Below are 25365 nucleotides of genomic sequence, written 5' to 3' on the forward strand. Positions count from 1 at the left end.
GTTATAGTTTCAGCATCTCAAGTCAGTGGACCAAGAATCATAACATTTTGTTTTTGGTGAAGAAGGTGAAACAGAGAGGTGGAAAATTATTTCTTCTGATTGAATTACTAGTCACAACTTATAAACGGACAGAAACCCCGTTCAGACAGAATCCGGGGAATTTATTGGGTCTGGTATTTGGAAGTCCAGGGAGAATATTAGCATTGGGAGTAGCTGGATCTGGGGGCTTTTCCTACTTCTCAGCTCTGTTTTCCTCCAGGTTGGCTTTATTCAGATTCAGATTTACATCTTGATGCTTCTAGAAACTTCATTGAACAACAACAACAACACCACCAAAAAAACCAGTGTTTCAACAGCGGCAACAGAAGTGTCCAAACTGAGTCCCATTGGTATGTCTTGGGCCATGAGCCCATCTCTGAACCAATCACTGTAGTGGGAGGCAGGGTGGTGGACAGCCAGGCCTGGGCCATGGCTCACTCCTAGAGTTTGGGGCAGTGTCCGAGCCCCCCTGAACACCATGGGAAAGAGTGGGAGAGGTGCATCTCTCCAAAAGGACATTCAGATACTGTCATTGGAAGAGGGGTGGTTACTGTGATGTTAGGACTGAGGGCGGAGTTGACGGCTTTCTGTGGGATAGAACTTCCAAAGTGCTTGAGATGGTGGGCATGGAAACACCAGGGTTAGTTCCCTGAGCTCCGGCAGTAGCACTGAGAATAGAAGAAATGGAGAGAGTGGAAAGGTAATTCAGGAGGGAGTCTGGGAGAGAAAGGGTAATGATCAGGCCATGCTGGGTAAGGGGATGGAACACAGAGAGTGGTGAGCCAGAGAGCCATGATGTGTGGACTGGACACAGGGCGGGAGGACCAGTGCTCCCAGAGTGCTTCTTATGCCTGGGTTCTACCCTAGAAGCCAACCCATTTCCGTTTAACCTCATTAAAACCAGGCAATCTCATTTCCTAGTCTAGGGAAACTTCCTTATTCTCTTTGTTCATTCCAAAGGAATCAGATCTATGGAATCTAGCTACCAACAAACAAGCCAATTCTATTATCATTACCACTATTAATCTCCTGATTGAACAGAAAGAACTTTGTTTGTGAGCTAATAGAGCTTGTCAAATCCTGCTCTCCCACAGGGCAGCATTGTGAACTTGACCAAGTCACTTCCCTCTTAGCCTCAGTTTTCCACACTATAAAATGGGAATGAACCAGAACTTCCTCACAGTTTTCCAGTGCATATCAGCCACTAGCCAAGACCCAGAATACAGCAAGTGCTCAATTCCTCTTAGCTGGGACTACTGTGCTTCACAGGGCTGTAAAGTTTTATAGGTCTAGAAAGGTCCGGTAATGAGTTCTTCATCACAAGATTGTCACCGAAGCCAGCAGGACAGGTCCCAGATGTGTCTACAACGTTGGAATTTTTCATTATGGAGCAAATGTTTCCTCTTTCTGAAAATCACTATTATGCCAGGGGTTTCTTTCTTTTCTCTTTATTTCAGTGCCACTTGGGATTACCCAGAGGATAGCAGTATTTAGATAATTCATTTTTAATCATCTCAGCCACACGAGAAAATGTTGCAACCTTTTTTTTTTTATGATTTTATTTATTTATGAGAGAGAGATGGCACTCACAAGCAGGGGGAGCGGCAGGCAGAGGGAGAGGGAGAAGCAAGCTCCCCATTGAGCAGGGACCCCAACATGGGACTGGATCCCAGGATCCTGAGACCATGACCTGAGCTGAAGGCAGATGCTTAATCTACTGAGCCACCCAGGAGCCCCTAAAGGTTATATCTTAATTAAAATATGGCCTGGCAGTAATGAGGGCAGGTGCAGGAGGGGAAGGAGCTCAGCTGAATTTGAACTCAAGCTATAGCCTGCACTGTTGTAGGAAAGTCAGTGACTTTCTGGTTTTCCCACCAGGTGGGCCCACCTTCCACCAAATGACCTTGCCTTGCATTTGTTTATTTACCCACTCAGTTATTCTTCCCCCAGCACTCACCGACTGCTCATCAGGCTGGGGGCTGAGCTCCAGGAGACCCTACCTTTGCCCTAAGTAGTTGAAGATCTATAGTAGGAGACCACGAACTGTTTTAATAAAGGGCCAGCTGGTAAATATTTTAGACTTTACAGGCCACATGGCTTCTGTCACAACTACTCCTCCCAGCCATTATAACCCAAAAGTAGCCAGAGACAGTAGGTAAACACAAACAGTGGAGCAGGGTTCCAGTAACACTTAACAGGCGGCCCTAGTTAGTGCTTTGTTTACTCTATCAGTTACGGACAGAAAGGTGCTCACATTGGGACACCTGGGTAGCTCAGTTGGTTAGGCCACTGCCTTCAGCTCAGGTCATGATCCCAGAGTCCTGGGATGGAGTCCCGCATCCGACTCCTTGCTCGGCAGGGAGCCTGCTTCTCTCTCCGCCCGTGCCTGCCTGTGCACTCTCTCTCTCTCTGTCTCTCTCTCTGACAAGTAAATAAAGAAAGAAAATCTTTAAAAAAAAAAAAAAAATAGGTGTTCACGTTCCCGTCCTCACTCAAAGCAGTAGGCTGTGGCTGTTCACTTAAAACAAGAAATCCAAACTTGTAGAAATAAATCTTAGGCATTTTATTTAACTTTATAACATACTGAAATAAAAAATCATCTTGAGCTTGATGGTAATGAAAATATGACTTGGTTGTGAGCCACAGGACAGTGCTCAGAAGGAAATATGTACCTTTAAATGCATATATATAAACAGAAGGAAGTTTGAAAAACAATCTCCTAAGAATCCATTACAAGAAGTTAGAAAAAAAAGGGGGGGGGCAAATTAAACCCAAATAAAGTAGAAGAAAGGAAATGATAAAGAACAGAATTAAATTCAATAAAATAGAGACAAATTAAATCACGCTGGAGGGCACCGTGTGTGTAATCAGCCCTCAGTGAATGAGTAGCCTTCCCTTCTGCTTAGGTTTGTTGGAATGCTGGGAGGCAATCCCCGTTCAGCACCAGGCTGGCTTTGGGGCTTAGTTAAGTACATTTATCATGTTAAATATATTTTATCATGTTAAGGAAGAATTGTTTGATTCCTATTTTATTAGTAGGCATTGAGTTGCAGCAAATGCCTTTCAGCTGTCATAGACTTGATTGATGTAGGAAACAAAGGCAAAAGAAAAAATTACATTTCCTTACTACTTACAGCTCATTGAAAAGTCCTTGAAAGAGCTAAAGTGACCTTGCTGTGGTAGCCCAGCTACCTCAATGTTGACACTTTGCTAGGGCCAAAAGCAATCTTGACTTAACATTATCCCAATCCCCCCAGGATCCTCTAAGTCTACTTTCACATGTGAAAATTCCTTTGGGGACTTCCTTTGTCTCTACCCCCCGCCCTAAGATACACATTAGCAATCATCCTCCAAGCATACGGCCCACCGAGATACATCTGCAGGGTCTCATGATTCGGGTTTTATTAGACAGTAATAAATGACCTTTCTTCCTACAATAGCTAGCCCCCTCAAGGTCCTAGAAACCTTGCTCCAAACTCCTTAGAGACTTAAGCTATCTCCAACCCCCTCCCAACTTCAAAGTATATAACCAGTCACCTGTCACAACCCCGGGGCAGCCCTTTCTGCCCACGGGTCCTGTCCCTGTGCTTTAATAAAGCCATGTTTTTGCACTGAAGATGTCTCAAGATTTCTTTCTTGCCCATCAGCTCTAAACCCCAAGATTTCTACATGGGCGATCACATGATTTTTCTGTTTAAATCATTAATTTAATCCACTTCTGAGATGAAATCATCCTGGAATTCCTGAAATGAACCCTCCTTGGTCCTATCATATTGTTTATGCTTTATTTCATTTATGAGAGTTTTTTTTTTTTTTAAGTTTTTCACTTTTAACTGGATGCTGCGGTATGGTTTCTAATACTTTATTTAGAATTTTCTGTGAATATTCACGTTGCTTTCTCTTTGGTCTCAATTGGTCTGAATAAAACAAAATAATCCACTATTTATGTAGCATTTTGTTTTAAAGAATTACAGGTTTATAGAAAAGCTGTTAAAAAATATAAAAAGTATGAATTTACCACGTACCCAGATTTCCTCAATGTAGCCTCAAAGTTTTCCTGAACCTTTTGAGGGTAAATTATAGATATATCCCCATAGCCCTAGTACTTTGGTTTATGTTTTCTAAACACGAGGACACACCCTTACGATAATCAGGATACAATTGTCAAAACCAGGAAATTACCACTAATCCATTGTGAACATCTAATCTGCAGGCCTTATTCTAGTTTTACCAGTTTTCTCAGTGGTGCCTCTCATGGAAATACTGTTTCCTAGTTAGCTCCCAACCCCTCATCACACAGGCATCTCGTTGACAAGTCTCTTCAGACTCTTTTCATCTGGAGCAATTCCTCAGCCTTTGTCTTCAATAATCTTGACATTTTGAGGTGTGCAGGCTGTTTCTTTTGTGTCATACCCTCAACCAGAGTTTGTCTGATGTTTCCTTGTGACTAGATTCAAATCACCCATTTTGTGTCAGAAATACCACCGAGGTACCGTTATGTCCTTTTCAGCTCATTGTATAAGGAGACACATAAATGTTTGTCTCTTACAAGTCCTGGTAACTTCCATCACTCAATGAATGTGTTGTCTACCAGATCCTTCCCTGTGAGGAATATCTGTTCTTTCGCAGTTTGATCAAAATTCCTCTAGAAATTTTATGGCTTTTTTTTTTTTCATGGAGGAGGATGGAAGCTCTTTCAAAAGTTTATATTTGGTTTATTTGGACTTTAATCTCTTCTAAGATAAGATTTGAAAATCTGCAAAAAAAAAAAAAAAGATTTGAAAATCTGCACTTTCCTGGAAAATTGTTTATTTCATCTTAATTGGTCTTTTTTAGGGAGTGGGGTGCACACATGCATGGACAGATCATTAGAGAATTACAGCCTCACACCCACCCACCCCCACCCCCACCTCTGCCTGCCTCTCTGCCTACTTGTGATCTCTGTCAAATAAATAAATAAAATCTTTAAAAAAAAAAAGAAAAAGAAAACGTCATCACTGTCATTCCCCACGCTAAAGGGCATGCGTGCACATGCGCACACATAGACGCACGCAGGCGGAAAGAAAAAGAACAAGCAGAAAAGCAATCAAAGTTTGAATCTTCTTTTACGTCTTGCCATGCACTGTTCTTTGTGGCATTGCTTCTGAGGCAGCGGTCATAATCCAAATATAATTGCTAACACTTAGTATTTTTTTTTTTAAGTTTTATTTATTTAAGTAGTCTACACACCATGTGGAGCTCGAACTCAGGACTCCAAAATCAAGAGTCACGTGCTCTTCCAAATGAGCCCGCCAGGCGCCGCACCGCTGGCATTTTTTGAGCACTTCTTGCCTCCCGTGAACTGTGCCAAACATTTTATGCCTATTATTAATTTCACCGGATCCTAAAAAAAATATCCTGTTATGTGAGTTTTGAAGATGAGTAAATCAAAGCTCAGCCAGAGAATGCCTGAGCAGAAACTCAACTCAGGTCTGCCTGACTCCACACACCCATGCCTTCCAGAAATGAGCGCCATCCCTTCCGGTTATCCAGCATTCTGTCCACGGTAACATGACAGAATCCTGGTTGATGATCACAGCAACTCCCCACAAAACCAGGGCCATGTTTCAGGTGAAGAGGCTGAGGTTTGGAGAGGGACGGAGACTAACCTAGACTCACACAGCAAGGCGTGGAAGCCAGGATTGTACCCAGCCTCCCAAGACAAGGGCCCTAACCATGGAGCTACCCTGCCTGCTTCATCCCTGGGAGCTTTGCTCCTGCCTGCATTCGTGTACATCTTCAATTTCTGATTCTGAATAACTAAGTAATCTTCTCACTATAAAATATCCAGTGTACTTAGAGTAGAAAAGAATGGAAAGTTGACCCCTGCCCCCTGTATTTCTCCCAAACACACACAACATATACTATTACCACAAATATGACTATTATTTATATATATACTATATATATTATATATATAATAATGCCAATAGTGAACATAGCCTTTGGCATGCTTGAAAAAGAAATTTTCTTATTACTTTGTCCTAAAGCACATGCACACCAAAATTGCAAAGAAATTCACAGAACTGTTTTAAAATCCTTTGGGAAGAAAGCGTGTTTCTTGTTCCTTAACCAGGCCTGGGCTGAGGTAAGGAACGTTGGTTTTATTCATAAGGATCTTGAAATATGTGTCTTTCACTTTTTAAGGATGAAGCTAAAAGCATAAAAAAGAAAAGTCATAGCTGAGAGGCTCGTGCATGGCTGGCCAAGACAGGATTCCCCAGCTGCCTCTCCAGTCTCCTGTCAGTTCTGGCCCCGGGGGACTGGCCACCACTGCCTTTTCAGGGCAGGTAATGAACCAAGAGGAAAGGAATTCTGCCTTTGCTGAGACCCACCACATGCAGGGGGGCTGTGCTCAGCACTTTATACATTCAAGAGGGTGATGTAGAGCAAAAGGCCTAAATGTACACATTCTGGAAAGAGCCTGCCTGGGTTTGAAGCCCAGGTCTGACTTACTAGCTGGGGCCTTGGTCAAGTCTCTCTGCCTCTCTGTGCCTCAGCATCTTCTCCATAAAACGAGGACGGCATAGTAGCTACCTCAAGTTGAGCACTTAGAACAGTTGCTGGCACACAGCTAAGGGCCTCTCTATAAGTATCAAGCATAATTACTACTATTGCCTTATTAAATCCTCACACCCATCCCATGATTTAGGGGTTCTTGTCCTCTTTGGGGGGAAGAGGAAACAGGCCCAGAGCAATAAAGTGATTGTGGCTGGGGAAGCCCGTGGAAAAGTTGAATTTCGCCGAGGTAAATTCATGTTCTAGCCGACGGGCTCTGCATACACGTGGGCCTTCACGATTCATGCTCCAGTTGAAAAATGTCCCACGAGTAGAAATTCAGAAATGCCATCACCAGGGAATGGTACTGAAGGGCTGCTGACAACCAGACGCACAGGAGCTTGGTCTTATTCAATTCTGCAATCTACACGGCGTCTCAGCCATGCTAATTACGCTGCTCCCTCCATCAACCAATCCAGCCACTCACTCACCCAACCACTCACCTCCCCCATCCTTATAGCCATTGATCTGCCCAGTCACCCACCTGTCAGCAAATATTTACAGAGATCTTCTTTGCCTTTTCCTGGTGAAGCTGCTAAAATCTCCATAACAGTACCAGGTAGAATTTCAGACTGAATTCTGTACTAGGTGCTAGAGGGAACTAACAGGCTTCTGACAGGTCCTAACACAAATGTGTATCTTTTGTTTTCAGTGTCCAGAATACATTTACCATGTAATTTCTATGCCTACCACACCCTAACAGCAAAGCATTACTCATGAGATATTTATCAATCCGCGTTAAGGGAAATTGACAAGTTATATGTACAGCTGATACATCCAGCTTCACCAGCTGGAGCTATGTATTTTTCCTAATATTCAAGTGAAACGACACCAAGCTCCTATCCTACAAATCATTCTTCCCTCCTAGGGTGAACCTGTAGGAGATCAAGTCGGTCTCAGGAGGCAAGTCTGGTAGTCATCATCAAAAGGTCAGAGAAACGAAACTTCCTGCTTGGCTTAACAATTGGCCGAGGTTAGCGTGGCTGTCCAGGTTTCGTAGCTGATGGGGCCGCAGTAGTGTATGGATCTGATCCAACATTCCTAACATCAGGGCCATCTCCACCTGGGACAGGGGTCCCCGTTGCTGGTCCTCTACTTCTTTCTCTGGATGCAGAAGAAGGAGGATAAGAGAGAACGGGGGATAAAGAATCCCCTCCTCCCCAGTGGTACGATCTGGGGAGTGTGTGTTAGAAAAAAATTCAAGTATTATGCTATGTGCTCTGCCAAGAACTAATCTTCCCCTAAATTCTTAGGGGAGTTGATGCAAAGAAGTAGGTGGGTCAGAACACTGGACCCAGTGGTGCTCCACAAGGCCAAGGGGCTCATCCCATCACCAGAATCCTGGCTTGGCCTCCATACACGTCCCTGTCTGGTCTTGAGGAAGTCCTTCCCTTCCCCTGTCCCTCGGCCCCTCTATATCCTGTCCCATGGTAAATGGTAGTCAGACTGTCCATTCTCTCGTTGCATGGTTTCCTAAAGACCAACAGTGCCATACTTCCCCCCCATCTGGGATCCTGTCACCATCCTGCATTCTTTTTCAAATTTTCCACCATTTCTCCCCTGGAAAGCAGTATTATGCAGCAGGCCAGGGGTGGGAGGGAAACCCTCCAGGCTGTGGGAACATTTCATAGGTCTGTTCTGATCATCACAGGAGGATATGGATGCCAAGATACCCAGCACAGTGCCTACCACATAGAAACACCAATAAACTTCAGCTCTCTTCCCCCTTCTGCAGATTACTTTATTCTCTTTGAAATGAAAACTTTCCTAATTGTCCTTGACTTCAAGTTTCACATTCTTTAGCCCATAGCCTATTACTAATCCATTCTTGCTTGGTTCCTCCTACGTTCCTTTTGTTCATGTTAAAGATGACTTTTCTTTTCACCTGTATAAGTCTTGCTGCCTCCTACACTGATTAATTCAGTTAGATTGAAAAAGAGGACGAGTTCTTCCTCCATAAAACTCCCAATTAATCAATCATCCCAGAACCAGAGCAACTGGCACGACAGTATTTGGTACAAAGAGCAGCAAATGTTGCTGTCAGTACTAGTACATGGCCCTTCAGGGCAGAAAGAGCTCATGCAAGTGATTTTACTTTTAGGAACCTCAGTTTGCTCATCTGTGGTACCATCACTGATAAGGTTGTTGAGAAACTTGCAAATAACTCAAAAAGACTCTCCCCCGCAGAACTTGACTTCCAGATGCAGCATAACGTGCACTTACTGCACCTGGGCAGACAGACCTGGTTCTGAGTCTATTTATGCCACTTGGCTTCTTTTTATGTGTAGAAGGTACAGAATACTCTATCAGACAAGAGCAGAATACACATTCTTCTCAAGCTCACATGGAACACTGACAGGCATAGACTATTTCCTAAGCCATAGATCAGAATACTTCTTGAAAATGTTTAAAGAATAGAAACATCCAAGGTTTGCTCTTGGACCTTGATACAATTACACTAGAAATCAAGAACAGAAAAGATAGCCTCCAGATATTTGTAAATTAAATGCCACATTTCTAAATAACACACAGGTCAAGGAAGAAGTCTCAAGCAGAGTTTAAAAAAAATATTTCAAGCTAGATGAAAATGAAATGCAATTATCAAAATGTGTAGGATGTAGCAAGCACCGTTCTTCAGGAGAAACCTATAACAATAAGTGCATATACTAGTTAAAAAAAAAACACAAAACAAAAAAGGGAAAGCTCTTAAATCAATACCTTCCACCTCCACTCCCAGGAAACTAGAGAACTACAGGTAACATGAGCTTAAAGAAAACAAAAGGAAAGAAATGACAACAAACAAAGAGCCGAAAATGGCAATGAAATTGAAAACAGAGAAGCCTTAAAGAAAATCAATAAACTCAAAAGGTGTTTCTTTGAAAGGATCAATAAGATGGATAAAAAAATGGATAAACCAAGAAAAAAGGAAAGAAGACACAAATTGCAATATCAGAGATGAAAGAGAGGTCATCATGACTGATTCCATACACATTAAAAGGATAATAAGTGGATGCTATGAACCACTTTATGCCCCATGACCTAGATGAAATGGACCAATTTCTTGAAAGACACAAACTCACACAACCTGAAAAGTCCTCTATCTATCACAGAAATCAAATCAATAATTAGTAAGTTTCCAAAAAAGAAAGCAAGCACTGGGCCCAGATGGGTTCACTACTCCATTCCATCTAATATTTAAGGAAGAAAGAATGCCAATTCCCTACCATCTCTTCCAGAAAACAAGGGGAGGAAATCATTTCTAACTCATTTTATGAATTTAATGAGCACTTCCATAGTTAGGTACTTATCTAACCAATCTGAAACTTCTACCTGCACATAAACTTTCATGCAAACACTTATAACCCCTTTTTTTTCATAATCACCCCCAAATGGAAAGAACCAAGAATCTTCCAGTAAGTGAAAGAAGCCAGTCTGCAATGGCTCTGTACTGTATGATTCCGTTTATATAATATTCTGGAAAAGGGGAAACTGGAGAGAAAGTAAACAGATTAGTGGTTACCAACAGCTTGGCAGGGAAAGGGTTGAATAGGACAAGCGTAGCAGATAGCTTCAAGGGCATTCAAACTATGGTATATAATACTTAATGCCTGATACAAGACAGAACGCATTTGAAAAATGAACTTTGAACTTTAACAGCACAAATAATGTATCTTAATGTATGGAATTTTTAAAAATAATTTCTTTGCCCAGCACAGGTCTAGAAATGATGACCCCGAGATCAAGAGTCACACGCCCCTCTGACTAAGCCAGCCAGGCATCGCCAATGTAAGGAAATTTGCGAGGTCAGAGGATCCCAGGATAGAATGCGGAATGTGGCAAAAAGAATCTAACTATAGTGTAAATGTATGAAATAACCTCATGGGAGGGGTTGAAGATAGAAAAGGGCTGACCTAAGGCACTTTGGAAATGAGGAGAGAAAAAGAGGCAGATCCCAACCAGGAGACACGCTATAAAAATCCCAGCCCCGCCGGCTCAGAACTGCCGGGTCGTCAAACACGGGGAAACGGTGAGAGGCTGTCACAGCCAAGAGGAGCCTCAGGAGAGGCGGGATCCCGGCAAATGAACATTAGGTGAAAATGAAAGAAATCTGAACTATGGACTTCAGTAAATAAGAATATATCCATATTGGCTCATTAATTATAACCATACCAATGTGAGACTAACAATAGGAAAACAGGGTATGGGGTATACAGGAATTCTCTGTACTACCTTTGAAATTTCTCTATAAATGGGAAACTATTTTTTTTAAAGATTTTTATTTATTTATTTGAGAGTGAGAGAGAGTATGAGAAGGGAGAAGGTCGGAGGGAGAAGCAGACTCCCCATGGAGCTGGGAGCCCGATGCGGGACTCGATCCAGCGACACAGGGATCATGACCTGAGCTGAAGGCAACCGCTCAACCAATCGAACTACCCAGGCGCCCCTGGAAAAATATTTTAAAATACAATTTTTACTTTTTAAAAAGTGAGATGTCTGTATATATTTCTTTTTTTTTCTTTTTTTCTTTTTTTTTTTTTAAGATTTTGTTTATTTATTTGACAGAGAGAGAGGGAACACAAGCAGGGGGAGTGGGAGAGGGACGGGAAGAGTGTTGTGGGACTCAATCCCAGGATCCCAGGGTCATGACCTGAGCCGAAGGGGGACTTAACAGACTGAGCCACCCGGGCACCCCATGCCAGTACTTATTTCTTGACAAACCACAAATTTGCTCCCCGGCTAGCTTTCTTCTCCTCCTCCGTCCCTTCCCTCCCTCCACCCCCTTCCTCCTTCTCTTGGATTTGGAATCTCTGTCAAATGTACAGCTGTAGTTTCATCATTGTCGGGGCAGAAAAACGAGAGAAATGACACTGACCACCAACTCCTCACTGTTCCTTCCTGTGAAGCCAGGGGGATTGGGAGCAGAAGTCCTGTGCTGTGTAACCTCGGTCTCCCCAAAGCAATCAGCCATTCATAGGAGCTGCTTCTCTGCCCAGGTGCCCAAAGACTCTCTCCCGTACAAACCTTGTGCCTGAAATAACTTAGTGTCTCGATTTAACATTTGACGATTAGCCACTCTCCCTGGTCAGCATCTGGGTTCGCCTTCCTTGGTGCATTTGACTTGCTGTTTGTGTCTTACAGGTTACAGACTCTGAGTCTTCACACTTCATTTTCTCCTTCCTCTTAGAAGAAAAGATCAGATAAGGAAGGCTGTCTTTTCCTCCAATCCTGCCCTAAATGCTTTTATCCTCAAACTTTGAATTTACCACCTGAAGCCTTCATGTCTATTCTCTGGAAACGTCTAAAATGAGCCTGTGGGAGCATTTAACATAAAAATATCACTAAAACATTTAATATCTCTGTCAATGATGAGAAAAATAGAATTTTAAAGCCTCCCAAAAGGTTAAGCCTAAGAACAAACGCTAGGGTGTTTTTCAGTTTCAAAACAATCCGAAGTGGTTTGTGTCATCCTCGGAGACTGCATTTTAGAAAAGGCCCTTAAACATTAGTGAACTGACAACCTAACTGGCGAGGAAGAAACTCCAGCAGGAAAAGCTCAGGGACCTCTCTTGCCGTGCCCAACAGTCCGCGGCATTTCTGCTCTCAGAATGGGGAGACAGTTCTCACCGTAGTTTGTTCCAGGCCAAGGGACTAGAGGTCCCTAGGGCCCCAAGCTTCCCAAAAGCACCCAGAAATGTTTGAAACGGGAGGGGGAAAATGTATCGGTTCAGAATATGACAACATAATGGCAAGATGGACATTCTGAATAATTTCAGAACAATATTAAATATCCATCTTTTCTGCAGCAATAGAATTATATTTAAGGGAGATATGAGAGCATTTTTAGATGTTTGATGTGACGTGCAATGGATAACTCAAATTAGAGAGTATTGTAGGGTCTACAAAGGTTTGAAACAGTCCAGGCCCCTAACAAGGGTTGCTTTTTGTTAGCTCCCAGGACTTCAGACGGGCTCTCACTCGTGATCCCCAAGTGGGGGTCGCAAGGCCCCCACTGTGAATATTTTTCATCATTTCCCAAAACCTGAACAGAGAAAATGTTTTAACCTATCAAAAGACCACACATCCTATTATTTTCTAAATAAGATGCATTTGATCAACAAAATTATTCCAAATATGGGCTCCATGGAAGCTCAGCAAAAAAAAGGTATTTTGTGTGGAGAACTAAGACGCCCCCATGTAGTAGGCAAGGGTCATGTCTGAGGGGAAAGGAAGCTAGGAAGCCAAGATCTCCCACTCTGCACGGGCCCCTGAGCTTCCATGAGCCAGTCCAGAACCTCACCCAGCCTCAGCCAGATCAGGCTCTGACGATCAATTGAGAAATGTCCCCACATGGGCACCTGGTGGCTCAGTGGGTTAAAGCCTCTGCCGTCAGCTCAGGTCATGGTCCCAGGGTCCTGGGATGGAGCCCCGCATCGCATCGGGCTCTCTGCTCAGCTGGGAGCCTGCTTCCCCGGATCTCTCTGCCTGCTTCTCCGCCTACTTGTGATCTCTGTCTGTCAAATAAATAAATAAATAAAATCTTAAAAAAAAAAAAAAAAAAGAAAAGAAAAGAAATGTCCCCACATGAGCACCCAAGGTGTTCAATTACTGTTCATTCTCTCAAGGACATACCCAGGCCTCCCCTCCTCCCCCAGCAGCCACAGATGGAACTCTACTTGCCTCATGTCAGTTCAGCCTGTTTCTTTTAAAAAAATGTTTAATCACGTGGGCAATACACATAAACACAAGCTTCTTATAAAAAACAAGAAATACACAAAGTAAAAAGTGAACGCCGCCCCAGCTTGGGTCTCCCCAAAGCTCACTCTTCTCTCTAGAAGTTTTTTTTTTTTTTTTTGAGGGGTGTGTTAAAGATTTGATTTATTTATTTACTTGAGAGAGAGAAAGAGACAGAGAGAGAGACAGAGAGATCACAAGCAAGGGGAAGGGCAGAGGGAGAGGGACAAGCAGAGTCCCCACTGGGTAGGGAGCCCAAACTGGGGCTCAATCCTATGACCCTGAGATCATGACCTGAGCTGAAGGCAGACACTTAACCAACTGAGCCAACCAGGCACCCCGAGATACTACTGTTTTTAAGAAGGCAGGCATTTTCTTACATCTTTTTCTATGAATTTACATAAGGGATAAATAATTCCTCTATTGTTTTAAATAAAAGGAATCATATTGTCCAGATAATTTTGTAACTTGCTTTTTCACTGCAGGAAAAGCCTTCTGTAATAATGCATATGGGTCTGCTTTTTTTTAAATTACCACATGCCATGGACATTCTACGTCTTAGTTAGGCACTCTTACCAGACACTTAGGCTGTCTTCAGCTGGCTTTACAAGCAAGACTGTCTCCTTTACACAGACACCTCTGAGCACACAGGGAAGGACATACGTAAGCCAATTTGCTAGAAGTGGGATGGTTAGATCGAACTGTGTGCATGTTGCAAGTCTGGTAGCTACCACCAGCTTTCCCTGCCAATTCGCCGTATCAGTTTACATTCCTGTGAGCAGAGCAGGAAACCAGCTGTTTGCTGTCCCAGCCCAGAGGTTCTTCTTCTCTGCTTGACGGAGCCTCATCGGAGGGCAACATTCTAAATTGCACGAGCAAACAAATAAGCTTTAATTTCAATACGGGTGTAATGGATTCTTACTGAAAATGGCATTAAAATTTGCTTTTGCTTTGAACGTATTAGGACCGAGCTTTTAAACAAACTGTTCCCTTATGTCCCCTGGTCCCCTCTCAGAGTAGATCCTCTTTAATCCTCCCCTGGAACAGAAGCACTATTTTATGGTGACCCCACCATCAAGAGAGGAAAAACCCACAGCTGTTTCCGCAGAATTAACATGGAGCTCCCTCCTTCCCCCCGCAGTCTAACAGCCAATAGCAGTGCGTGTTAACGCAGCATCTTACAAATGGGACTGGACATTATCTAAATTACAGTCAACGTGTTTATAATGCTAAATACATCTGACCTAAAAACTCAGTCTGCAAACAACATGCATGTGGCTAGATAATCTCGGAACACACTGGTGACGCTTGGTTGACATTTCCTCTCCCGTGTGAAAAGGTTGGTCACTCACTATCCATGAGCATCAATATGGGAGAGAGCCCTAGTCTGCCATTTAAATACCGTTCCCATTATTTCCCTGTGATTGTGTCCTGGATGGAGAAATCTCACTTAGCAGAGAGATCAGCCCTTACACCTGCTCCAGGCTCAACCCTAAAGCGAAAAGTAAGGTATGTGTATAAGCAGCTACCTAGCCCTTTCCATAAAGTTATTAATTCCTTCATTTAAAAAGAATGTTAACTTCGGTGTGTCCCTGTGTCAGGCTGTGCTGGGCACTGAGAATAAAGGGTGGGAAAGGACACAGTGCGTGCCTCCAGGAGTTCCCCTGAGCCACGGGAGACACGACAGCACACGACAGAACGCACGCCCTGCAGCAGGACACCAGCCTGGAGAAGGAAGGACTGGAGAAGGATTCTCAGTAAGGCTGACACCTGAGATGAGTCTCAAACAGATGAAGACAAGAGGAGAAAGGCTGCCCCGAATGGAGGAGGAGCGAGGGCTGCCTTCCGAGTCTATTCCGGAGCAGTAAACAGGTGCATAGGGCTGCAGGGAGGGGCTTGTGCGCATGCCCTACAATTATCCCTAGACCACGTCGATAACTCTCCAGATGGACTGAAGGGGGCCCCCCGCCGAGGGTGGAGACCACTTCAAAGCAATTAATTTGACAGCCTGTGGGACCTAGATTCAACCCCGCCCCATCGTTTACTCACTGTGTGACCTTGGGCACACTACTTGCCCCCTCTGAGTATTTGTTATTTTGATGTGTAAAGTGGGGATAATTACAATGGTGCCCCATCCCAGGAAGGCTGAGAGGACGGAATGACACCCTGAATGGACAATGTGTGGCATGATACCGGCAGATGGTTACTGGCCCTCTACAGAATGAGCGGCATTGCCTGAAAGAAAACATTTTCTTTCTCCATATGTTCTACTTTTACCACATTCTTTGGCGATGGCTTTTTTGCCTATCTGTCTCTACTTCAGACTCCTCAAAGATCAGGAGAGGGTGTGGTTCATTTCTAGCATCCAGCCCATGACCTAAATCATAGAAAGTGCTCCAAAAAGGTTATTGATTACAAATAGCATCAAATCATACACAAAACACACTTGTGTATAGGTCTGTGTGGGTCTCTGTGTGTGTTTTTGTGTACCTGACGACCCTACAGGAACATATCAGACCCCAGGGAGCTGCGGGCCTCAGACATAGCATGGAGATTAGAGAGACCAAAGATATTAGGGAGAGCCTAGAAGACCTACACATCTGTACCAAGCCCCCCAGAATTACATTTCACAAAAATTGTGGCTCCAACATCTTCTGTTGTGACTTCTTCCTTCTTTCATTCAACAGAAACTTCACAGGCAAATCTTGTAAGCTAGACAGCAAGCTGGGTGCTTAGAAATATTTAGAGGAAGGGAAAAAGAATAAAACCACTTTTGCTCTCAAAATGTTCATAATCTAGGGAGAAAGATAAGGAAGTAAGGAGATTATTTCATTATGGCAGGTGAACCCTTACAAAGAAATAAGAGAAGTAGAGGCAGGAAGAAGGTGCCAAGGAAGGTCTTCTGCAAATATGTCCCTCTAAATCTTAAAACATTGGTGGCATCAGGCAAACAAAAGCAGCACGGAACAGTGTTCCCAGCAGAAGGAACAGCGTGTGCAAAGGCGTAAAAGATAAGGAAGGACTTTGTACACTACCCAGACTGTATGAAGTTCAGAGTGTCTGTAGGAACAGTGCAAGGCAGGGTAATGCCAGTGGACAAGGTTGCAGAGAACACCAGGGGCCCTAAAGCAAAGGGCCTTTTGTGCCTAAAAGTAACTGGGAGTCACTGAAGCATTTTAAGCAAAAGCATAGCACAGTCATATTTGCATTTTATAAATATCACTCTGTTCGCATTCTAATAAGAAAGAGAGTGAAGGTTTGGGAAACATGTCAGGGGAAATCTACCAGACTCATGTTTTGCCTGTAGTGGAGCTCACATCTAGTATCATCAAGCTAAAATAATAACTCAGAAATCATCTCTTCTAACCCTCTTGTCACAGAGATGAGAAAACCTATTTTCAAGGGATGTAAAGTAGTTTATCCAAACTATTTTTTTTTTAATTGTAAATGAAATAAAAAACTCTGTCCCTCAGTTCAGTCCTCCCAGGTCCCACTACCCACTGCCCTTTTGCTGGCATTTCTGCTAGGTGGGTTCCCTTCTGCGGATATAATTCAGGGAAGATCTTTTTCAGTGACTAGAAACAGTTACCAGTTTGAGAGCTAGTAGGAATATCTATTCTATGAACATGAAAAAGAATTTAAGTGGTTTTGTACATGGTTGCATAGTGATAACAAGTTAAACCCTTTTAAACCAGAGATTATGCTTGAGCTCCTAATACTATTTAAATTACAACTCCCAAATCTTGAATGATGTAACACTCTAAAGTCCAAATGCTGCTTTCCTCTTTTTTTTTTTTTTTTTAATTCTGTCCATCACATGGAAGTTACTTAACATGACAGAAGGCAACACGGCTCAATTGCCCTGGTAACAAAACCTTAGAGGGGTTCTCTGTGCTGTAATACTCACCATCCCCTCAATCCTCTATAAAAATAAACAGGTTGATTACGGAATGTTTCTACCCAGGAAATCACAAAGAAATCCACAGAGGTGCATCTGATCCATGTAATACTACAATCTCATGATCTACTGCATTAGTTCCTTCAAACAACAACAGTAACCAGATGGTGCAGATCACCAGGTCCTAGTTTTCACAGCCCAGGGGCAACCAGTCATCAGCTCATTATTTCTGAAACAAATTTTGCAAGGTATAAGTAGATCTCATAGACTCAAACATCATGGCTAGGTTAATTTAGTCAGTATCTAGTGATAAATTAAGGCAATCATCTTAAGCACGCAGATATTAACAGCCACTTGCTTCTGGAATACCAGATACCCACAGCAAAAGAGAACAGTGTCTGGGAAAATCCTGAACCACGAGTCCTAAAAGTCCTTTCCGTTAGCTTCAAACCAACATACAAGATGACACATAACAAGCAGCCTCATTATTACCGATGCAATAAATATTGTCATCGACCCCATTAAAGCAAAGATCCTATAGAGAACCTGTGAGCCCCACATTTCGCTTCTCCTTACCCTTATAGACATTGGCTTCATTTAAGCCCTCACGAGAACCTGCGTGTTTATTTCCATGTCACAAATGGGTGAGCAGGCTCAGAGAGGAACAGACACCTGTTCACCCTCACACAGCCTGAAGGAGGTAGCTGCAAGGTGAACCCAGGTCTGTCTGAAATAAAGCCTGTGTTTTCTGCCAACCAGGCCCCCACATGGGATCTGGCTCCTAGGGGTAGAAAGATCCAGGTGAAATGCTGCTGGTGCAGGCCAGGGAGGGAATCAGGCCAGGACGGAGCCCCAGAGAGTGGAGAAACCATAAAGTCCCTGAAGTTAGATCACGTGTTAATTGGCTTTTTGGAGCGATCCCTCCACCAAAAATGTGGATGCAGAGGTTTTGTTCCTCCCATTTAATCAGTCCGGACAAGTAAGACTCAGAGACTGTCACTGCTTTGCTCCCAAGAGAAAGCAGTGACTTTTCCACGCACACCCGAAACCTCCCGGCTGAAGCCTCATGCTCAGTCCCCCTTCCAGAGGACTTCCTGTTGTTCAATCACCTGTAGGAGCTCTGAGTCTATTTCACCAGGAAAGTCATCTTCTTAGATAGAAAGAGAAAAAGAATACCTCTTTTAAATTCTCTCTACCTTGCTAAAGTGTTTCACAATTTTATTTGGCATTATGAAGCCTTATCATGATAGCTAAAAATTAAATAAAAAATCATACTGTAATTTTGCATTTATGGTTATAAATCAAATTCTCAGAAAGATTCTATCAGTAAAATCAACACTTCATAAGGTACTTTTACCTGTGTGCCGGGAACCCAAAGTACAGTCTCACCCGGGGTGTACCAAATTTTATAATTCTTTTAATGGAGTTTCTAGACATATCATTTATTTTTCACTCTGCCAGTGAAATAAATAGCGAAGGCTTTTGTGCCGCTTTTCCTTGGTTGGACAATGACAACCCTGAGTATCATAGCTGGTGCTCCTGGACTACTAATTAAGGAACAAAATTAAACTGCAAAGAATAAAGATATCCAGAAAGTCAGGAAGCAGAAAGAACAGGCTTCATGCTTTATGGGTGTTCATTCTAGATATGTTCATTATATGCCAAAGCCTTGGGAAGGCAAATATGGAATTTAAAAAGACACCATCTGTTGTGTGATGTTCCAAATTATAAACTTAACCCTAATTTCTATATCCCCTGCTGTTCGGTCGTTCTCCTTATTCAGGATGGAAGAAAAAAAAAAAAAAAGGAAAGAAAAGAAAGAAAGAAAGAAAGAGATTAGCACATTAACTAGGCAGGTTTAGCAGAATTGATGGATATGCCCCGTAAGATATTTGGAAAAGCCCAACATTACAACCTATATATTTTCTCCAGAAAGAAATTCTTGTTTTATTTTCTTCTTAAAACAAACACTACCCATAAATACAGCGTTTGCCGTAGCTGATGGTCCACACCCCCCACAGCAGGCAAGCCACAGTCCTTTCTGTGATTTTTCTATTACTTAATATCTCGGGGCTCTTTGAAAGAAAAAGCAGAGATTTTTGGAAAGCTTTCAAATCTGTGAAATGAAAAGTAGAGTAATCCCTCAAGTGAAGAGAGTTTCTTTTTTAAAAACGTGGTTTTTTTTTTTTAGACCAAAAAAAAAAACCCCACAGGATTGTGTAGTCCAAATCAAAAACACTTCCTGTTTAAATAGTCCAAGGCAACCTGTGGCATCCATAACAGGAGAAATTTGCATTAAAAAGAAAAGCAAAAGTCAGTTATCCTCAAAAACACCCATGTTCTCTTACTCATAAGTCTGAAATAGCCCTGATTTTAAAACACACTTAGCAAATAGGACACAGCTCATTCAGGATTGATTTGAGTTCACAAAATAATTTTATTATATGTAAGAAAGCATACAGGCAATAAAATGAAGAAACATTCACAATGCATAAATAACACGGACCTGATGCAGGAGACACTTTTCAGTAGATTTCCTTCTTGGTACCCATGTCACCTAACTGCTGTGTAAATTGCTTATCAACAAGGATACCCTGTAAACATTTCAAAGAAATTCTCTTGAAATGCCCCCACATGATGAGTATCTGGGAGGAGAGACTGGGGATACTTTATACAGTTGAGCTGATGAGATAGGAACTTGATTCCGAAGCACAGAGAAGGAGCTAGCATTTGTCAAATGAGATACTGGTGGCTTTGGGGCACTTAACACACCCAAAGAGAAAGGGTCTCCTGTTTTTTCCACCAAGAGAAATGTCTAACTCGAGGATGATAATGAGGCACTATTCATTAGTCAGTATACTATTAACATTTAGACTTAAAAAAAAAATCGATTCTAAATTCAGATTAAAGCACTACAAAAAGTCGCCCCACTGAGTGGTGTGATTTGGCCTGGTAAGATACAGATGCAGGATTTGACCTCTGTCCATCGGTGACACTGTTGCAATGCAAGAATTAAAGATACCTACTGTCTTCATACACATATCCAACCAGGACAGCCATGTGTTTGGTTCAGAAAAGCTATCTGACACTGAAATGAGAAAAGACACAGAGGGCCAAGTATTTTACATAAATACAAAGTGGCACATACTTTTTATTACCCCCTAAGATCATAAATTTCAAGTCAGATCTTTCTTAAGCTGGCTTTTACTTAAGATATTTACAGAACGGCAAATCTTTGTCCTGGGGAAGTCCTGTCATTCAAAAAAATGTGAACATAATAGTAGCTATGCCTTTTTGTTTTTCAAAATCTTTCTAGAAGACAAAAATTCACAGCATTTGTCAGTTCCCACCTCGTATTTATTTATGCCAAAGAATTTTAAGGAATTATCACAACTTCATTTCCTATCAACCTTGGCTATGTCTCTGGAAGTTATATATGAGTATTTAGAATCTCAGAGTTTCTCTGTTTGTTTCATTGGCCAATAAAGTGCTAGTTACACGGACGAAATGTGACTGTAAGTTCTCAGTAACTTATTAGTTTATCCTATGACATCTGATAAATATAGATTTATTTAATAAATTAAAAATATCCGTATAATACAATAAATAAATAAAACCAGTATCAACAAAGCATCTCTCAAGTCCAAAAAAAAAAATCCCACTCCTACTGTAAGGCTCAATTATTTTTTAGAAATAATTTATGAAGGCATGCACCTACCTTTACAATCTGAAAACTCTCCTTGGACCAGTGTTAGCACCTGTTTGTACACAACAAACTCAACCCTTCTCATCTCCTTCCGGGAGAGGATCTACTTTTTAAGCGATGCTGTTCATTGTTGATTCTGCGCCCTATTTTTCAAGTCCTAAGATAAGAATCAGTTTCTAAAAATAATTTTGGAGCCAAAGACACATCCCTGTGAACGTTCACTTCACATATGTCCCTCTTGGATTCACTATGAACAACAAAGAAAACACACTGGAATGTATTTTAAAATATAGTTAGCTGTGTGTTGAAGGAAAAGCAGCAGAGGAGGGCTCGCCTGACATCTGAGTCTCACCACACCTCTCAAGCCACTGAAAATCTCCTCCAGCTTTTGGGCTGAGCCTGTCTGGCCAGATTCGTCTCAGGCTTCAGGTTGGATGCTGTCCGTTTTGTGTGATGGGCTGGATCTTCTCTAGAGAGACATCGGTGTCATAGTCCAAAATGACAGATAGGGCCGGGGACAGCTTCTCCAAGGGTTTGGCCATTCCACCTGCTTCCTCCTTCTTCAGATCCTCGGAGGAGCCCACTGCATGTGGGATCAGATAAACCAGATTGCAGTCCTTGGAAATGGAGCCTCGAGGCTCGTGATGGCTGGAAAACACCACAGCCCCATTGTTATTGATGCTAACTGTCTCTATGGCATTATTCGTGGTAGGGCAAAGCCTGTAGCATCCTAAAAGAGTTGAAAATGCCTTCCGAAAATCAGCATTAAAGGCATAAATGATGGGGTTCAAGGAAGAATTAGCCCACCCAAACCACACAAACACATCAAAGGTGATGGAATCAATGCAGAAGGGCTTGGTCTCCCCAGACCCACAGAAGGGCACCATGCAGTTCAAGACGAAGAAAGGAAGCCAGCAGCACACAAAGACCCCCATGATCACAGACAGAGTCTTGAGAACTTTAGTCTCTCTTTTGAAGGACATCTTAAAGGAGCTTTCTGGTTGAGAGCACTCCACAGGGTTTCCATTACCTGTAGTGGTCTGGCAATTCTTGGCATGGACTGCTGCCCTCTCCAAGGCTGAGATGCGTCGTATCTGTTTCTGGGCGATCCTATAGATCCTGGTGTAGGTGACAATCATGATGGCCACAGGGATATAAAAGCTTATTAGGGAGGATGAAATGGCATAGGTCCTGCTTAAGCTGGAATCACAGTTGTCCAGGGTGTCATCCAGGGAAGTGGTGTTCCCGTCGGAGGAGATCGTGGGCTTCGCCTTGTGCCAGCTGAGCTGCACAGGGATGAAGGAGATGAGGACAGACAAGGTCCATGCCACGCTGATCAGAATGAAGGCTGCCTTGGGAGTCATCTTTCTCTCGTACCGGAAGGGGCTGGAGATGGCCCAGTACCTGTCCACGCTGATCACACAGAGGTTGAGGATGGACGCCGTGGAGCACATGATGTCAAAGGCCACCCAGATATTACAGAAGGACCCAAAGGGCCAGAAGCCAGCGATCTCTGCCACCGCTTTCCAGGGCATGACCAAGACAGCCACCAAGAGATCCGACACTGCCAAGGAGATGACAAAGAAGTTGGTCACCTTGGACCGCAGGTGTCGGAACCTGATGACAGCGGCACAGACCAGCGTGTTCCCCAGGAGTGTGGACAGGATGAGCAGAGACAGGAAACAGGCTGTAAGGATGCGGAAGGAGAAGTCTCTCTCTACCACCAGCCCAGCCCCATCCATGGTAGAGGTGTTCAGAGTCCTCATCTTGCCGAGGGAGAGCACACAGGGGGCTCTGACCCCCTCCAGTTCCTAAGCAGGGATAAGGGGTCGGTCGGACCTGCACGAGTTCTCACTCACCAGGCAGTCCCTGGCACAGCCCCGCAGGCTCCCCTGGGTGGAGGACCTCACCAGCATTCCATCAGAGGGCTGTAACAATTGCGTGGCAGGAGCCTGCCCTTGGCAGTGCACGTCAGCCCCTTGGAAGGTCCCTCTTGCTGGCTGTGAGTGTCTGCTGACTCCCTTGCTCCCGGCCACTGTCCCGTTGACCAGCTGGCCCTTCAGTCCTCCATGGAAGGCATTGGCTTTTCAGCATATTCTAAGCTATCCATCCAGAGACTCCCAGGCCTCTGCGGATCTAGGCAATTGTAGTCATATTTGGGGGCTGTTGCCTCTCTGGTGGTGACGGAATTCTCCCCTTTTGAAGGTGCAGCTGAAAATACACGCCTCGCCCCTCCAAGTCCCTGGCTCCACCGCAGCTCTCCAAACGCCCTTAAAAAAGCAAAAAGAAAGCAAAGGTTGCTCGCCAGAACTTGAGCAGATCACAGCTTTATGCGTATCAAACCCACTTCAACCCCATCCAAGCCACCTACCTTGCCTTGAGGTTGTCTTTCGCAAAGCGCCCCCCCCACCCCGAGCTCGGAAAGCGGGCTTTGCCAGGCTCCGAGGCTCCACAACGCCCAGGAGGCGCGCAGGAGTCCTGCCCGGGGCGCGCACCCGGGGTCTGGCTCCTGACGCGCAAAAATCGCAGGGCAGGTTTGGGAAATGATGCCAGGCCAGGTCCCACAGGACCCGCGCTGCCCTACTCCCTCCAAAGGCTAAAGGCCGTTCAAAGCCGAAGGAGACACCTGGGAAAGGGGCTCCGGGACCTCCCTGAGAGAGGGCACCTCCGGGGCTAGTCACTTGGAGAGCTCCTTCCCTTCGCTGCCTTTTTGCCAGAACCGAACAGCCGGGGGCCCCTCGGGTGGCCTCTGGCCCCTTGGGGCCAGGCTCTGCGCCTCTCCACCGCGCTGTCCGCTACCTTCCGGGAGCCCGTGGGAACGCCAGGCAGAGAGATCCGAGCTGGCACCGGAGGGCGCACGGGCCAGCCGGGTTCCCGTGGGGCACGGCCCACCCCGCCCCCGCGTCCCCTCCCCTGCCCTGGGGGCGGGCTTCTCTTGACAGGCAGAGTTTCGGGCGACAGCCGCACGAGGTTCCTTGGATGGTGCCGCGGGCGAAACAGGGGGGTGGGGGGGAGGGAGGGGCGCCCAGGTGAGCGGTCTCACGCCCTGGGTTACCGGCTAACCCCCGGACCCTCGGACCCCCGGACAGCACGCGACAGGGCCCGCCAGACGTTAGAACCTCAAGGGAGCCCGAGTCGCCGGAAAGCGAAGCTCGGCCGACCGACCTTCAGTGGGGTCGACCCCTAGCCCTTCCCAAAGACCGAAGCAAGCAGGACCCTGCCCACTGTCCCACACACCAAGCCCTGGAACCGCCTGCGTCCAACCTGCTCCGACCTGCGCTGTCTCCAAGTGTCCCCCAACTAGGGTGAGGCGCGCTCGGCCGGCGCAGGTACTCACCGCTGTAGGAGACGGTTCGGCGCGGCGGCACGCTTGGCAGGTGCGCTGCGCTGCGCGCTGAGGGCGCTCACTTCCAGCTCCGCCCTGGCAGCGGGCGCTTGGCGGGCCTGGGTCGACGCCGGACTGCAGCCAGTGCCCGGCATCCGGAGAGCGCCCCAACCCCAGCACCACGAGCTCGGCAGGCCCGGGGCGCCCTCTGCCGGCGGCGGCGGCTTCCCAGGGCCCCGCAGCGCGTTGGCAGGTACAAACCTCATCCGCCCAGGCTCCCGGATTTACGCTGGACCCCCGCTGTGACCGGCACTTCCCGGACCGTGACTGCCAGAACCTGGAAAATGGGATGCTCAGTATTCCTCATTTTAGGGCTCATTCTGCTAAAAATTGACAAGAATGAAAAATTCCTTTTGCTGCCTCTGCATTCATTGAATCGGTATATTTTCCTGAGCACTCATGATGTGCCAAGAGCAAGGGCGATAGGCTGAGCAAGATGCAAGATTTACTCTCAAAAAGACCAGACAGAACAGTCATTTACTGAGCAGCCTCCGTGTCCCGGGCTCACACCTTGCATTGTTCGACCCTTAAAACAATCCATTCTCATAGGCCTGGTCATCTCCACCTTGCCCTAGTGGAAAACGAGGTTCCAAAAGGTGTTCGGAATTAACAGAGCTAAGGAAGGTGCTGGCTGGCTGCCTGACTCCCGTCTGCCTGTTCTTTTCATTTAGGCGTCACTGCCCACTGGGAGCTCCGGCTCTAGTGTCGTAGCCAACAAACTAAATAAGAGCCGGGCAAAATTGAGGCAAGAGGGCCTGGTGGAGAACGATCTCCCCAGCTTCTTCCCAGCTGCCCTGGACAATGCCTCACAGGTCAGACTTCAAAAGAATTTGTATGTTAAGTGGCCCTTCACCATGCCTTCCTGTGCATATAGGAGAATGGTTTATGATAAAAGACTGTACATAAAATTTAGACAACAGGTTATATACAAAATTAAGAAAACATTCCACTTGAAAAAATGAAAAAGGTTGCTAGCTGATCACTAGTGATACTGAAATCATGTTTGAA

At 44.7% G+C, this 25365-nt stretch overlaps 1 protein-coding gene across 4 annotated transcripts; it reads right to left on the reverse strand.

Annotated features, from left to right (window-relative positions):
• Positions 1-19886: 19886 nt before the first annotated feature.
• DRD1 (dopamine receptor D1) lies at positions 19887-24900 on the reverse strand. Of its 4 annotated transcripts, XM_047729612.1 has the most exons (3): positions 23344-24280; positions 22832-23242; positions 19887-22536 (listed from the first exon to the last, which is right to left on the reverse strand). In XM_047729612.1, exon 3 carries the CDS (start codon positions 22505-22507, stop codon positions 21398-21400), a length of 1110 nt encoding a protein of 369 aa, XP_047585568.1. In that variant the 5' UTR covers positions 22508-22536; positions 22832-23242; positions 23344-24280; the 3' UTR covers positions 19887-21397. The 4 variants fall into 4 exon arrangements, with proteins under 4 accessions (XP_047585568.1, XP_047585567.1, XP_047585569.1 ...); XM_047729611.1 differs by lacking the exon at positions 23344-24280 and adding an exon at positions 24310-24900 and having other exon boundaries at positions 19887-23242; XM_047729613.1 differs by lacking the exon at positions 22832-23242.
• Positions 24901-25365: the final 465 nt, after the last annotated feature.

Source organism: Lutra lutra, chromosome 5 (genome assembly GCF_902655055.1).
Source record: "Lutra lutra chromosome 5, mLutLut1.2, whole genome shotgun sequence".
NCBI classification, from domain to species: Eukaryota; Metazoa; Chordata; class Mammalia; order Carnivora; family Mustelidae; genus Lutra; species Lutra lutra.

Excerpts from the sequence above, each read along its gene's own strand:
- DRD1 (XM_047729611.1), bottom strand. The coding sequence starts at position 22,738 with ATGAGGACTCTGAACACCTCTACCATGGATGGGGCTGGGCTGGTGGTA.